The sequence below is a fragment of the Macrobrachium nipponense genome, chromosome 1, assembly GCF_015104395.2.
Source record: "Macrobrachium nipponense isolate FS-2020 chromosome 1, ASM1510439v2, whole genome shotgun sequence".
NCBI lineage: Eukaryota > Metazoa > Arthropoda > Malacostraca > Decapoda > Palaemonidae > Macrobrachium > Macrobrachium nipponense.
The window spans coordinates 124,115,829-124,132,428 of NC_087200.1; the positions used below are offsets into that span (position 1 = coordinate 124,115,829).

The 16,600-nt window shown below is 31.2% G+C and overlaps 1 protein-coding gene across 1 annotated transcript in view; it reads left to right on the forward strand.

Annotated features, from left to right (window-relative positions):
* The window catches only part of LOC135219592 (atrial natriuretic peptide receptor 2-like), a gene marked incomplete in the record, with an annotated part of 558,458 nt that overhangs the window by 487,822 nt on the left and 54,036 nt on the right, over positions 1–16,600 (forward strand). The window contains 5 exon segments of the mRNA XM_064256480.1: positions 7,771–7,920; positions 10,650–10,773; positions 11,867–11,935; positions 12,670–12,943; positions 13,237–13,331. Of these exon segments, the coding sequence (XP_064112550.1) occupies positions 7,771–7,920; positions 10,650–10,773; positions 11,867–11,935; positions 12,670–12,943; positions 13,237–13,331 (712 nt within the window).

Below are 16,600 nucleotides of genomic sequence, written 5' to 3' on the forward strand. Positions count from 1 at the left end.
AAAAACTGCTTTGAAAGTATTGATAAGAACAAAGAAAGAAAATGGCTTTGAAAGTATTTATAAGAACGAAGACAAATAGGCTTTAAAATTATTGATAAGAACGAAGAAAAATTGGCTTTAAAATTATTGATAGGAAACGAAGAAAAATTGGCTTAAAATTATTGATAAGAACAAAAAAAAAATTTCCTTTGAAAGTATTGACAATAACTCCAAAAATTGGCTTGGCTTTAGGGGGAAAGGAAGGGAAGTATTGACAAAAACAAAGCAAAAATTGGGCTTTGAAAATTATTGATAAGAACAACAAGAAAAATTTTGCTTTGAAAGTGATTACAATAAGAACAAAGAAAAATTGGCTTAAAAAGTATTAACAACAAGAACGAAGAAAAAACTTGGTTTTAAAATTTATTGATAAGAAACGAAAGAAAAACATTATGGCTTTTAAAAGTTATTGACAAGAAACCCGAAGAAAAATTGGCTTTGAAAGTTTATTGATAGAACGAAGAAAAATTGGCTTTTTCAGAAGTAAATTGATAAAGAACGGTAAGGAAAAATTGGCTTAAAATTACTGATAAGAACGAAAAAAGAAAGGAAAATTGGCTTTAAAATTAGTTGATAAGAACAAAGAAAAATTGCTTTGGAAAGTGTTGATAACAAGCAAGAAAAATTTTGGACTTTAAAATTATTGATAAGAACGAAGAAAAATTGGCTTTCAAAAATATTGTGTAAGAACCAAAGAAAAACAATTGGGCTTTGAAAGTATTGAAAAAGACGAAGAAAAATTGGTTGAGCTTAAAAATTATTCGATAATGAACGCAAGAAAAATTTGCTTTCTTTGAAAGTATTGATAATAAACCAAAGAAAAAGAAAGAAAAATTGGCCTTTAAAAATTCTGAATAAAAGAATAAAGAAGAAAAATTTTGCTGGGTGAAAGTATTTGATAAACAACGAGGAAAAATTGGTCTTTCGAAATTATTGGTAAGAACAGAAGAGAAAATGGCTTTTAAAATTATTGATAAGAACGAAGAAAAGAAAATTTTGCTTTTAAAATTTATTGATAATACAAACCACAAAGAAAAAATTTGCTTTGAAAGTATTGATAACAACGGAAGAAAAATTTGGCTTTAAACTTAAATTGATAAAAACGGATGAAAATTGAGCTTTAAAAATTAATGAATAGAAAAATAACAGAAAATTGGCTTTAAAATTAATTGATATAACGGAACAAAGAAAAATTGGACTTTGAAAAGTTATTGATAACAACGAAGAAAAAATTGGCTTTAATATCATTGAGTAAGAAATGTTAAAAAAAATTGGGCTTTTAAAGTAAATTGTGAACTAAGAAAAATTGGCTTTAAAATATTGATATACAATAACGAACAGAAAAATTGGCTTTGAAAAGTTATTGATAACCGTCAAACGAAAAGAAAAATTTGGCTTTAATATCTTGAAATAAGATGAAGAGAAATTGGCTTTTAAGTTGCAAGAACCGAAAGAAAAATTGGGCTTTAAAAATTATTGAATTAGGGAACAAAAGAAAAATTTGCTTTGAAAAAGTATTGATTATAACACGAAAATTGGCTTTAAAAGTATTGATAAGTCAAAAGAAAAATTTGCTTGCTTTAAAGTATTGATAAGTAAAAGAAAATTTGCCCTTTGAAGAAAAAGTTTTATTGCTTTAAACCGAAAGAAAAACTTTTGCTTTGAAATTATCAATAAAGAACGAAAGAAAAAATTGGTGCTTTAAAGTATTAACAACGAAACAAAGAAAAAATTCGGCTTTTAAAAGTATTGATAACAACCAACGAAAAATTGGATTTAAAATATTGACAAGAACGAAGAAAAATTAGCTTTAAAATTATTGATAAGAACGAAGAAAAATTAGTATTAAAATTATTGATAAGAACAAAGAAAAATTGGCTTTAAAAGTATTGATATGAACGAAGAAAAACTGGCTTTGAAGGTATTGATAACAACGAAGAAAAATTGGCTTTGAAAGTATTGACAAGAACGAAGAAAAATGGGCTTTGAAAGTATTGATAACAACGAAGAAAAATTGGATTTAAAAGTATTGATAACAACGAAGAAAATTTGCTTTAAAAGTATTGACAATAACGAAGAAAAATTGGCTTTAAAATTATTGACAAGAACGAAGAAAAATTAGCATTAAAATTATTGATAAGAACAAAGAAAAATTGGCTTTGAAAGTATTGATAAGAACGAAGAAAAATTGGCTTTGAAAGTATTGATAACAACGAAGAAAAAATGGCTGTAAAAGTATTGACAAGAACGAATAAAAATTGGCTTTAAAATTATTGATAAGAACGAAGAAAAGTTGGCTTTAAAATTATTGATAAGAACAAAGAAAAATTTGCTTTAAAAGTATTGATAAGAATGAAGAAAAATTTGCTTTGAAAGTATTGAGAAGAACGAAGAAAAATTGGCTTTAAAAGTATTGACAAGAACGAAGAAAAATTGGCTTTAAAAGTATTGATAAGAACGAAGAAAAATTGGTTTTAAAATTATTGATAAGAACAAAGAAAAATTTGCTTTGAAAGTATTGATAACAACGAAGAAAAATTTGCTTTAAAGGTATTGATAACAACGAATAAAAATTGGCTTTGAAAGTATTGACAAGAACGAAGAAAAATTGGCTTTAAAATTATTGATAAGAATGAAGAAAAATTTGTTTTAAAATTATTGATAAGAACAAAGAAAAATTTGCTATGAAAGTATTAATAACAACGAAGAAATATTTGCTTTGAAAGTTTGACAAGAACGAAGAAAAATTTGCTTTGAAAGTATTGATAAGAACAAAGAAAAATTGGCTTTAAAAGTATTGATAACAACGAAGAAAAATTTGGCTTTAAAAGTATTGACAAGAACGAAGAAAAATTGGCTTTAAAATTATTGATAAGAACGAAGAAAAATTGGCTTTAAAAGTATTGGTAACAACGAAGATAAATTGGCTTTAAAAGTATTGACAAGAACGAAGAAAAATTGGCTTTAAAATTATTGATAAGAACGAAGAAAAATTGGCTTTTAAATTATTGATAAGAACAAAAAAAAATTTGCTTTGAAAGTATTGACAAGAACAAAGAAAAATTTGCTTTGAAAGTATTGACAAGAACAAGAAAAATTGGCTTTAAAAGTATTGATAAGAACAAAGAAAAATTTACTTTAAAAGTATTGACAAGAGCGAAGAAAAATTGGCTTTAAAATTATTGATAAGAACTAAGAAAAATTTGCTTTAAAATTATTGATAAGAACAAAGAAAAATTGGCTTTAAAAGTACTGATAAGAACGAAGAAAAATTTGATTTGAAAGTATTGACAAGAACGGAGAAAAATTGGCTTCAAAATTATTGATAAGAACAAAGAATAATTGGCTTTGAAAGTATTGACAAGAACGAAGAAAAATTGACTTTAAAATTATTGATAAGAACAAAGAAAAATTGGCTTTTAAAGTATTGACAAGAACGAAGAAAAATTGGCTTTAAAGTTATTGATAAGAACAAAGAAAAATTGGCTTTGAAAATATTGATAAGAACGAAGAAAAATTTGCTTTGAAAGTATTGATAAGAATAAAGAAAAATTTGCTTTGAAAGTATTATTAAGAACGAAGAAAAATTTGATTTGAAAGTATTGATAAGAACGAATATAAATTTGCTTTGAAAGTATTGATAAGAACGAAGAAAAATTTGCTTTGAAATTATTGATAAGTACGAAGAAATATTGGCTTTGAAAGTATTGACAAGAACGAAGAAAAATTGGCTTTGAAATTATTGATGAAAAATTGGCTTTGAAAGTATTGACAAGAACGAAGAAAAATTTGCTTTGAAAGTATTGATAAGAATTAAGAAAAATTGGCGTTGAAAGTATTGACAAGAACGAAGAAAAATTTTCGTTGAAAGTATTGATAAGAACGAAGAAAAATTTGCTTTGAAAGTATTGATAAGAACGAAGAAAAATTTGCTTTAAAAGTATTGATAAGAACAAAGAAAAATTGGCTTTGAAACTGTTGATAAGAACGAAGAAAAATTGGCTTTGAAACTATTGATAAGAACAAAGAAAATTTAGCTTTGAAAGTATTGACAAGAACGAAGAAAAATTGGCTTTGAAAGTATTGATAAGAACGAAGATAATTTGGCTTTGAAAGTATTGACAATAACGAAGAAAAATTGGCTCTTAAAGTATTGATAAGAACGAAGAAAAATTGGCTTTGGAAGTATTGATAAGAACAAAGAAAAATTGGTTTTGAAAGTATTAATAAGAACGAAGAAAAATTGGCTTTGAAAGTATTGATAAGAATGAAGAAAAATTTGCTTTGAAAGTATTGATAAGAACGAAGAAAAATTTGCTTTGAAAGTATTGACAAGAACGAAGAAAAATTTGCTTTGAAAGTATTGATAAGAACGAAGAAAAATTGGCTTTGAAAGTATTGATAAGAACGAAGAAAAACTGGCTTTGAAAGTATTGATAAGAACGAAGAAAAATTTGCTTTGAAAGTATTGATAAGAACGAAGAAAAATTTGCTTTGAAAGTATTGATAAGAACGAAGAAAAATTTGCTTTGAAAGTATTGATAAGAACGAAGAAAAATTGGCTTTGAAAGTATTGATAAGAACGAAGAAAAATTTGCTTTGAAAGTATTGACAAGAACGAAGAAAAATTTGTTTTGAAAGTATTGACAAGAACGAAGAAAAATTGGCTTTGAAAGTATTGAACAACGAAGAAAAATTGGCTGTGAAAGTATTGATAACAACGAAGAAAAATTTGCTTTGAAAGTATTGATAAGAAAGAAGAAAAATTTGCTTTGAAAGTATTGATAAGAACGAAGAAAAATTTGCTTTGAAAGTATTGATAAGAACGAAGAAAAAATTGCTTTGAAAGTATTGATAAGAACGAAGAAAAATTTGCGTTGAAAGCATTGAAAAGAACGAAGAAAAATTTGTTTTGAAAATATTGACAAGAACGAAGAAAAATTGGCTTTGAAAGTATTGATAACAACGAAGAAAAATTGGCTTTAAAAGTATTGATACCAACGAAGAAAAATTTGCTTTAAAAGTATTGATAAGAACGAAGAAAAATTGGCTTTGAAAGTATTGACAAGCACGAAGAAAAATTGGCTTTAAAATTTAAGTATTGACAAGAACGAGGAAAAATTTGCTTTGAAAGTATTGACAAGAACGAAGAAAAATTGGCTTTGAAAGTATTGACAAGAACGAGGAAAAATTGGTTTTGAAAGTATTGATAAGAACGAAGAAAAATTTGCTTTGAAAGTATTGATAAGAACGAAGAAAAATTGGCTTTGAAAGTATTGATAAGAACGAAGAAAAATTTGCTTTGAAATTATTGATAAGAACGAAGAAAAATTGGCTTTGAAAGTATTGACAAGAACGAAGCAAAATTGGCTTTGAAAGTATTGATAAGAACGAAGAAAATTTGGCTTTGAAAGTATTGACAAGAACGAAGCAAAATTTGCTTTGAAAGTATTGATAAGAACTAAGCAAAATTGGCTTTGAAAGTATTGATAAGATCGAAGAAAAATTTGCTTTGAAAGTATTGATAAGAACTCGAGATTGCTTTGAAAGTATTGATAACGAAGAAAAATGGCTTTGAAAGTGATAAGAACGAAGAAAAATTGCTTTGAAAGTTATGATTAAAGAACGAAGAAAAATTTGCTTTGAAAGTATTGATAAAGAACGAAGAAAAAATGGGCTTTAAAGTTTCTTTGATAGACGAGAAAAATTGCTTTGAAAGTATTGATAAGAACGAAGCAAAATTGGCTTTGAAAGTATTGATAAGAACGAAGAAAAATTTGCTTTGAAAGTATTGATAAGAACGAAGAAAAATTTGCTTTGAAAGTATTGATTAGAACGAAGAAAAATTTTGCTTTGAAAGTATTGATAAGAACGAAGAAAAATTGGCTTTGAAAGTATTGATAAGAACGAAGAAAAATTTGCTTTGAAAGTATTAATAAGAACGAAGAAAAATTTGCTTTGAGTATTGATACTAAGAACGAATGAAAATTTTGCTTTGAAAGTATTGATAAGAACGAAGAAAATTTCGCTTTGAAGTATTGATAAGAACGAAGAAAAATTTGCTTTGAAGTATTGAAATAAGAACGAACGAATATTGCTTTGAAAGTATTGATCTTTAAGAACAAGAATTGGCTTTGAAAGTATTGAAAAGAACGAAGAAAAATTGGCTTTGAAAGTATTGAAAAGAACAAGAAAAAATTGGCTTTGAGTTGTGTTGATAAGAACGAAGAAAAATTTGCTTTTGAAAGTATTGATAAGAACGAACGAAAAATTTGCTTTAAAAAGTATTGATAAGAACGAAGAAAAATTGCTTTAAAAGTATTGACAAGAAACGAAGAAAAATTGGCTGAAAGTTTTGACAAGTACGAAGAAAAATTGGCTTTCAAAGTATTGACAAGTAAACGAGGAAAATTGCTTTGAAAGTATTGACAAGAACGAAAGAAATTGGCTTTTGAAAGTATTGACAAGAACGGAAGAAAAATTTGCTTTTGAAAGTATTGATAAGAACGAATAAAAAATCTGCCTCTGTAATCGTAAAACAATGATGGGGTTATCATGTTGGAAGTTGCTTGCTTCACCGGTAAGACCAACAGTCATGGTCTATCTGATATGAGTCATTTCAGTGATGAAAAGTAGTCCCCTGATTGTGGCGATATTAAGGGCAACATTGACCAATGTGCGTTACTGGTGGGCATGGCGTTTCTTTCAGAATAACATAATTCGTATAGAATATTGGTCATTTCCTCTTTGACTTTAGCAGCGTTGTGTTGTTATTTATTATTATTCCAGGTATTGCATACAGAAGACTTTCAGGTTCGCTTGTTGACGGGGCCTATGGAGTAACTCTTTCTTGATTTTTGTGTTTGTGGTGATCAACTGCACTTTATCAGTTGTTCTTAATGTTATTGCCAGTTCAAGTGTGAGCATTATCGGAACTTAAAGAACTCCAAGACAAACGAGCAAATTCATTTGCATTCAATGAAAGCAACCGATGTAGGTGCTGAACGAACCCAAGATTCGTAACTTCACTGATCTGTTGTCCCGATAGAGCACTCTGATGTAAAACTTTTGCCTTGAAATATATTGCCATTGTTCTTCTCCAGCGTGCCGGTTCCTTTACTTTGTCATTGTTTTAGTTTTCTTCAAGAATATTACGCTCTCTTTATGCATTCAGTTTGTAATCGGTGTCTGTCTACTTTGAGGAAGAGTATGGTTTTAAAATATATCAATTCTTTATAGGTGACTCATTATTGCATGGATTTACAATTTATAATTAGTTACTTATAGGATAACTAAGGGGCTCGCGTGTGTGGTAAGTCAAGGTTTAAGAAGCATTTTTAAAGCCTGAAAATAAAGGTGATTTGGCTGATGATAATTTGAGGAATACCGATATTGAACTTTAATATAATTCAAGAGGTTAAGATAGTCGTCATCTCGTTAACTCCATTGATGAGGATAGCCACCTACAGGTAATTCGAGGTATGAAGATACTTGATGATAGTTTCAGAAACAGGAAGAGTCGTCTGTATGTTTAATCGTCCCAGAAATCGTTATTTGGTCGCTTCAGAAATAAGGTTGGTAGACCGTATGATCATTCCAGACGCAGTAACTTTGATTGTAAGTTCTTTTCTAAGGATAATCACATTATAACGTTTTAGAAAGAAGGATTATATGCAGTAAAATGATTCCATAGAAAAATGTGGTAAAGTTAATATGATTTCACGATTTCAGGGACAATGAGAGTGGAAACATCCTGGACAACTTGCTGTCTCGCATGGAACAATACGCCAACAATCTGGAGGCTCTGGTACAAGAGAGGACGGCTGATTATCTTGAGGAAAAGAGAAGATGCGAGGAGGTTCTTTATCAGCTCTTACCCAAGTGAGACCATCTCTCTCTCTCTCTCTCAAATATGAAATTCTGTAAATTATTAATGTCCTTAAGGTATCTCATTTTCTATCCCATTTGAATTTCCAATTCTGTGTATTATTGTCATTAGTGTTTCTGACTCTCCATTCCCTTGGAATTTGAAGTTCCGTGTAATGATGCCGTAACTCTCTCTCTCTCTCATCTGCATTTAATGAGCATCCGACTTTTAAGCCTTTGTGTTCGAGTATCGCATTACATTAAGGCAGTGCAGTAATTCATCTGGAAAGTTATAATGAACTTTTTAGACTTTGATAAATAGTCTGTCGCACCTGTGATCGTAGTGTTCATAGGGCAGCCGCCCCCCCCCCCCCCCCCCTCCCCCCCCTTCCTGAGTTTCCTACCCCTTCCTTTCGTGACGCAACGACTAGATTTCAGAATAAAGGAAAATGAGCCGGGTTTATTTCTCTCTCTGATAAATAAAAATGAAAGGGGAAACTATTCATGGGCAGTCTGTCAAGAGGGCATAATTAGCAAAGGGAAGTTTTGAAACACAATAATGTGTAGAATCTCACAGTATTTTAATGACCATGTAAGGTAAGGAAAATTTCATCTGTGGCTGTAAATAGTGAATTATATATTCCGTATCGCAGTGAAAATGGCAAAAAATAAATGAAAAAACTAACGAATGACAAACAGCAAAGTCTAAAGTACTTATGAAATGACAAAACACAATTGTCCAAACTTTCTTTCCCACAGTAACCACTTACGCTTATTTAATATATGAACCTTTATAATAATTTCTAATATAAGCCTCCATGGCTACGTAAAGGCTCCCATTTAATTTCCAATCTCAACGGCTATTTTCGTACTTGTTGCTGGTTGCGCTTCTTTTTCTTCTATTATTTTCGTCCTGGTTACTGGTCAAGGTTTGATCATGCTCAGCCCAAGGACGTAAAAAAGAAAGAAAAAAAAAGACGTTCTGGAGTCACACCTCAGAAGTCTATGCATGTTACTTTATTCTGAAAACATCACTAATCTTCCTTTCGCTGGTATAGCAACTAAATATGAATATTTTAGATATCCTTTTGAAACAGTCTTGGGACGCATGTTTCACAGGCTCTACAGCATCGCGCCAAAAACTTTTACTGAATTTGAACACCCTAATTATTGTACATCGGACTCTGATGCTCGAACGCAAAGTCTTGTCTTCAGTTCGTTTTAACCCTTTCATTTCCACATATTTAAGATCTGTAAAATCACATTTTATTTGCAACCACTCAGAATCATGTTCTATAATCATTTCTGTTTCTAATCCTCTCAGTCTTCCGCCTCAAGTTTTTACAGCATCTCTCATCACCGCATAATTCACGTCATTTATGAAATCTCATGCAATTTTTACTTGAGATTTGCAATCCCTGTCCTATGAATTGTTGCCGCAGAATTGTCATATTTCTCTCTGTCTCTCTCCCTCTTTACCAAGGTATTTCTGCTCTATGTGACTGTGTGAGCAAACCTTTGACAGTAAAAGCGTAGGTTTATTATGTCTCTTACATGAAATGGGCCCCCACTCGAGCATTATTTCATCAATGATTCATAATGTCTAGCATTCCCAGTAGCCGGTTTAGCCAAAATACTTGAAATCTTATTCTCAACATTCCACAGATATTCCATTCTTGTAATCAGATTGCTTATCAGATGTTAGTTTAATTCTGTGCTCAATGTATTACATGAAATTATGGGCGAGAGCTTCTTCCCATTTCGTAGTTACGAAGTCAGTCAGTATTACCAATCTTACGAGCTACAGCGTCTCTCTCTCTCCCCCGTTTCAAAATTTCAAACTATTTTCTTCTGCTCACTGTGAATCTCCAGTCGGCAAATTGAATTCCTCCAAAAGCCTCAACTACGCCTTTCTTTTTTCTTTAACACTCCGCTCATCATTATGCAGACTCAACATTCAGAAGATTCTTCTTAGAACTCTTTTGTCTTCTTGACCTCATCGGCGTGCGAATAATTCAATGTGTTAGCGCTGAAACCTCTCCTGTCATACCGAAACCTCATTTTTCACTTCATCCAGCTTTACAGAATATGATGAACTTTCCTAGATTCAGCATCTAATTTATCTTACAAAGTTTCCCATCTCTTAATTCCTTTCACCAAGACAAACACATTCCAGATCCATTTTAATTTTTCTAAGTTTTCCCTTTTCACGCCATCAACACCAGCATGTTTTTGTGTGCCCGTGTACTGTACTTAAGACCGTACATCCTACCTGCATGGCAAGAATAGCATTCATCGTAGGATTGAATTTTTAATCATATTAAGCTAATCTTAACCTTTAAGGAGGTATATCGTACAGTTTCCAAACAATCACAAGGCTCATTTTATTAGGCATTAGATGCGTCTGACCACAAGTCAAATGCGGAAATATTTTTAACCAGCCTTTTATCTGGCTTTTCTACCTTTAATTTTTTTTTTCTTTTAGGAATGTCTTGTTTTTAATTCCTGTCTAAATTACCTTTGCATCTGATACCATTTTAATTCCCATTCTCTGGCTATGCATGGGAGTTGTCTTATGCATTTTTTTAATATTATGTAATAAATGAATTATCTGATTGATGAAGCATCAATTTCATATATCAAAATTGTTCGTGTATCTCGGTTATCCCATAACTAATGTGAGTTCGAGTTGAATGCACTTTGCTTCAATTTTATGTCTGAAATACAAATTTATTATCTTCCAGGTCTGTTGCTAGCCAGTTAATAGCTGGCAAAAGCGTCGTGGCAGAGACGTATGACTGCGTTACCATATATTTCAGTGATATTGTGGGATTCACAGCACTGTCAGCTCAGTCAACTCCACTTCAGGTATTTTTCCATGTCTGTTGATAACTGCAGAAGACGAGACTCCACTAATTAGTTCTATTCGAATTTAGTTACTATGATATTTTGTATGTAAACCTCATTATACTTAATTTAATTTTTTCCCTTAGATTTTCCCACCTTGCTCTTTATTAAAAAAAATATGTATGTGCAGTACATAATCCGTCGACAACTAAGGAAACTTAGCAGAATCCTGATTGAAAGAACGAGTTGCAGAAAAAAGTATCATCTCGAGTGATCCATGGTTTAAACAACTTTGTCGTGATATCTCTGGGATATCGACCGAAGTTTTAAGAGACGGAAAGCTTCTCTTAAGTCTTAAGGTTTAGAGTATAGTAACTTAACCGTTGACATAAAAGGCCACTGTTGTAGGCTGCAAATATAATAGCCTGGACTAGTCCACATTATTCTTGAAAATTAACATTGAAACAAAATTGGCACGTCTGCTCAAAGAAATCTTTCAACCGAAAGTGCGGATCAAAAAAAATAATAAAGAAAAAAGTATTTCGTGTTTCCAGCAAAAATAGCAACTGTGGATGAGTTATTCTTCCCATTTGTCCTGTATTTTACATTCTTATTCTTGACTGACTTCCTTTGATCCCCCTCTTACTCTCGGTTCATTGACTGGTTCTTTCCTATCTTAATTTTCTTTCATTCACAACTAAATGGTTGGGCGTTATTATTTTGTTTGAGTGGTTTCTAAAGGATAATGGAAAATGCTTCTCTTACTGATCTCGATAGGAGAAATGCTGATAAAAGTAAAGCTTTGGGAACTATCAGAAATGCTGTTTATCATATTTTTATACTCTTGTTTTTCACTTAATAGGGATTTTAAAGTGGCATTTTTCATGTGATTTCGTATTAATGAGCGCTACCTATATAAAAATATTATAACCATAACAGTATTCTTTTTTTTTTTTTTGACGAACCATTGCGAGTCCTTTTGGCGTTCTGTTACGGTTCACTTGGTTGTAAGTGTTAAATGGAAAATAACTAACATTTGAAATGCTTTATGGATGTATTTAATTTTCAGGGATTAAATATTCCAAATTTTTCATTAAAAAAACTTATTTTCCAGGTTGTGGATCTCTTGAATGATCTGTACACACGATTTGATGCCATCATTGAGAACTTCGATGTTTATAAGGTAAATCATAAATACTGGTGTGCCATGTTCATTGTAAATATCAAGATAGCTTTTATGATTTAATTTGTAGGCCCGTCGACTTAATACAAAAACATATTGTGTATACATATTGGTATCATTTATGTTTCTGTGAGACCTTGCGGCTTTTTATATGTATGTTAAGTCTTCTGTTTTCAACACTTTACAAAAAGGGAGATTTAAAAGCGCTTTAGTAATTTCTCGACATCTTTTTTTTGTTAGTAAACAATGTAACTAAATGGAAAATATTTGATGTTCGTTGTAAATTACCGGGCGTGGGTAGTTGGGTCTGTCATGTATACGTTTCTTATGCCATCAGAGATAAACGAGCCACTGGTTTCTGGGAATTTGTGAAGCAGCCCTGATATGGTTTAATATTTATGTTAATGCTACATTCAACGACTGTATCTTTAAGGACCATGATAAATCCCTGGTTGTTCTTGTCATTTAATTTAAAATGACTAGTAGTGTGTGTATGGATGGATGTGTGCAATTTAGGAACATATTTCAAGCGTTTGGACCTCAAGGTCATACTGCACTAAAATGTTTTGTACAACTTACTGGTATTTGTACTATCTGGGTGACTGTAACTGCCATAGTTTATTTTGTTTCCAGACATTTCTTATTAGTTAGGGAATTACTTAAAAGTTCATGCTGTCTATCCAATTCTGAATTCAGTACTGTATATGGTCTGTTCTGTACTTCTTGTTTAACAGGTGGAGACTATTGGAGATGCTTACATGGTGGTGTCTGGGCTTCCAGTCAGAAATGGCACTCTGCATACAAGAGAGATTGCTAGCATGTCACTGGCACTTCTTAGGGAAGTGGAAACCTTCACTATCCGACACAGGCCTGAAGATAAGCTTAAGCTAAGAATTGGTATGCATACAGGGCCCTGTGTGGCTGGTGTTGTAGGTTTGAAAATGCCTAGATACTGCCTCTTTGGTGACACAGTGAACACTGCCTCGCGTATGGAGAGCAATGGTCTACGTAAGTACTACCTAACACAGTGACTGTATTTTTAAGTGGCGAAATTAGCATTTTGTTGGCAGATTTCGATTAATAATATTAAAAGATGTGCACTGGCAATGACGTGAACATAACATAGTTCTTTGTTTTTGTCGCGTTCATTCTGTTAGGTTTTTCATAATGTTTGATATTTCTCAGTCAGTTATTAAAATATCATTCGCTGTTAGTCATCCAGCGTACATATAGTTAGTTATAAGTAAAACTTCTGCAGGTTTTTATTTTTGGAGCATTAAATCATTCTGGTTTTACTACAGCTCTCAGGATACACGTATCACCAGCAACCTATCAGATGCTGTCCGATTACTACCCGTCCTTCAAGCTTGAGTGTCGTGGTGAGGTTGATATGAAAGTACGTATATTTGATCTCTCTTGGATTTCAGTAACACTGACATATTTACCATCTGTTTTTTTTATAAATTCTCCCATTTTAAAAATTTCTCTCGGGTATTTTCGGGAACCTTTAAAACATTTCTTTCAAAGAATGTTTGCTGCCATATCGTCGTTTCTTTCGTAGGTAATAAACAAAATGGAGGAATTCCTTTCAGAGATCATTAGCTCTCTTGAAACTATTCTTATTGCTGAGGTTACTCAATTCTTTTCCAGATGTTTTACTGAAGACCACTGGCCTGCTTTTTAAGGAGTTTTTCAGTGAAAAATAGTTATGTTTTAATTATGTATCCCATGCCTTAAGAATACACATGTAAGGAACAACGTAATTGTGGAGAAAACATTTCCTCTCTTTCGGAGAGACAAAATTGTTACAACTGGTAACGTTTTTAGTCAGAGTACAAAGGACAAGATAGGTAATTATAAAAATGCAATTAAAGTAAATCCACAATAGTATGTCTGTTTGATTTTGTTATTTAAAATATAAAGCAGATAGCTTTCCATGACCTGCACGGTCCTCCTTGTCAGTCTGACTAAAATTACAAAAAGAGACTATACAAAAACTTTTTTTTTTTGACTTATTTACAAATAGGTTGTTTGAAGATGGGTAGTTGGCTCTTCATGTTATCCCCTTATTCTCTAACAGCAAACCAGCTAATCGCCTAGATCTTCTAAGTGGCAGTTCGGCTCTTGAATCCCATGGAATGAGGAGATAACATGAAGAGCCAACTACCCATCTTCAAACAACCTATTTGTAAACAAATAAAAAAACAAAGTTTTTTTAGTCTCTTTTTGTAATTTTAGTCAGATTGACAAGGAGGACCGTGCAGGTCATCGAAAGCTATCTACTATTGTGGATTTACTTTTTCATTTTATTGACTCATGTGATTGAGTTTTCTTTGAATGCAATTAAAGTCACAAAATAATAAAAAATATCCTATTCCCAAAGAAGCAACACTTCTTCCAATATTCGGTAATGTTGCCTCCAAAAAGGAGAACAACAATCCTGACCAGATATAACAAAAGCAAAAGTAATAGAACAGAAAACTCTTGTCTTGGTCTATTTATGGGAATTAACGGCCCACTGACAAAAGTACAATGCGCATTTAAATTCTTTTAATGAAAGATTCTAATCTATTGTTTCACTTATGCAGATTAAAACCTCTACAATTCTTAATAATATACATATCTAGTCTCCGTTTTCCAGTATTTCTTGCAGTTAACGCATATTTTCTGTGTACCTAATTTGTGCGTATCATGCTGGATATTTGTTGCAACAACATTATATTGCTATCTGCTCTTTAATATTGATGGTCTCCTTTGCCTTAGTAAGTTAGCTGTTTCACTATAAACTTTTATCACTCATATTAAACGATCTTTATAAAAGGACTATTACTGGTAGATGTATGATTGATGATATTCTTGACTTTAGACACCAAATATTGAGTTAAATAAATACTTCTTTCAAATACCATTAAGAAAATACTAATTTGAATTACCATTATATTGTTTATAGCTGGTGAGGAGAGATTAATTTTCCTTGCAAATCCTTCTCCTTTTTTAGTCTTGGATTTTTTGTCTAGCGAGACAAAATCCTTATGTGATATCTGTGCTTCTTAAAAACTGACAATAAATGCTTTATTTCTTAGTTAAGATTGTTCATTTGGCAGACGTTTTAGGCTAAGAAAAATACATTTATAATTGGATTTATTTCAACACTCATGAAGACACGATATAGCATGTTTGTCGTACACGTATCTGTGTATATATATATTTTTTTCAAGTAATTTCATTACAGTGAAACTGTGTCAAGTGAGCCCATTTATATACTGAGGACCAACTTTGCAATATATATAAATATAAATATAATATAATATATATATATATATATATATATATATATCTATATATATATATATATATATATATAATACATATATAATATATATAATATATATAATATATATATATATATATATATATATATATAATATAATAATAATATATAAATAAATAATAATATATATATATAATATATATAAATAATAATATATATATAAATAATATATATGGGTTCACTTTACACAGTTTGACTTGAAAAAAATAAATTTAAACAAAAAATTCTAAACTAAACATGAATTGCATACCTCATACTGGCAAACAAAAACTAAGTGTAAGTTGATGAGACTACGGCATTCCCATGCCACTACTGTATTAGACTCTCACATGTTGCTTTTTGTAGCCCCTCCAAAAGTTCAAAAATATTTCTTCCCACGACTGCCTATATTATATATATTATAATAATCTAGACAGAATAAACAAAGATTGTTGTACGACCGTACATTCCCTCTTCTTAGGCCTCTTGATTCTGAGTGAGCTTAAGCTGAGAGACTGACTTCTGGATTCCAGGTTTAAAGTGATTCCAGGTTTAAAGTGGAACTTTGTTAGCTAAAAAAATATATTGCAAGACATTGATCAATTATCTTTGTCTACCTCTGAAAACCACGAATTATTGCAATGGTTATTCAGTTTATTTTCTGCAAACTAACGGTCCTGAACAACCTTAAGATAGTGTGTTAGTAAACCACACTATACTGTTTTTTTTCCATTTGTCCATCCACCTGTGGTGTTTGCGCATCCTATTTCGAATTTTAACAGTGTAATTCGCATACAGTAAATTATTAAAACACTTCTCAGTTGCAAATGTACATCCAGATATTCTTTTATTTACCTAAAACTTACACAAAGCGTAACTATTTACAGCCCGAGACGCAGTGTTACCATGCAAAAACACCACAGGCGGATGGACAGATGGAAAAAAACAGAGTATAGTGGGTTGGATTTTTTTTTTTTTTTCGTTCAAGGAAAACATCCTTTCACAGAGTATATTTTCAAGGGTAGCTAGTTGGTATGTCTTAGATGATTCTGACTCAGATGATGATGCCTCTTCAACAATAACTTGGATTTTTTGTCAAATTTAAGAATAATAGTTATAAGTTTAAATTGTCAAAACTTAGCATGCAATCTACCAGTTCAAACATTGTCACAATCACAATCTGAAATCTTTCAATTAATTTTTATGTGCAACATATGAATTACTTTTGTGAGTATGCTTTATTTAACTTGAGATGAAGCAAAAGAAAAAATATTTTACTCTGTTGATAAAGAAGGCACTTTGTGATCAAGAACACTGCGTATGTGTAACATATTTACAGGCTGCCCTTAGAATTG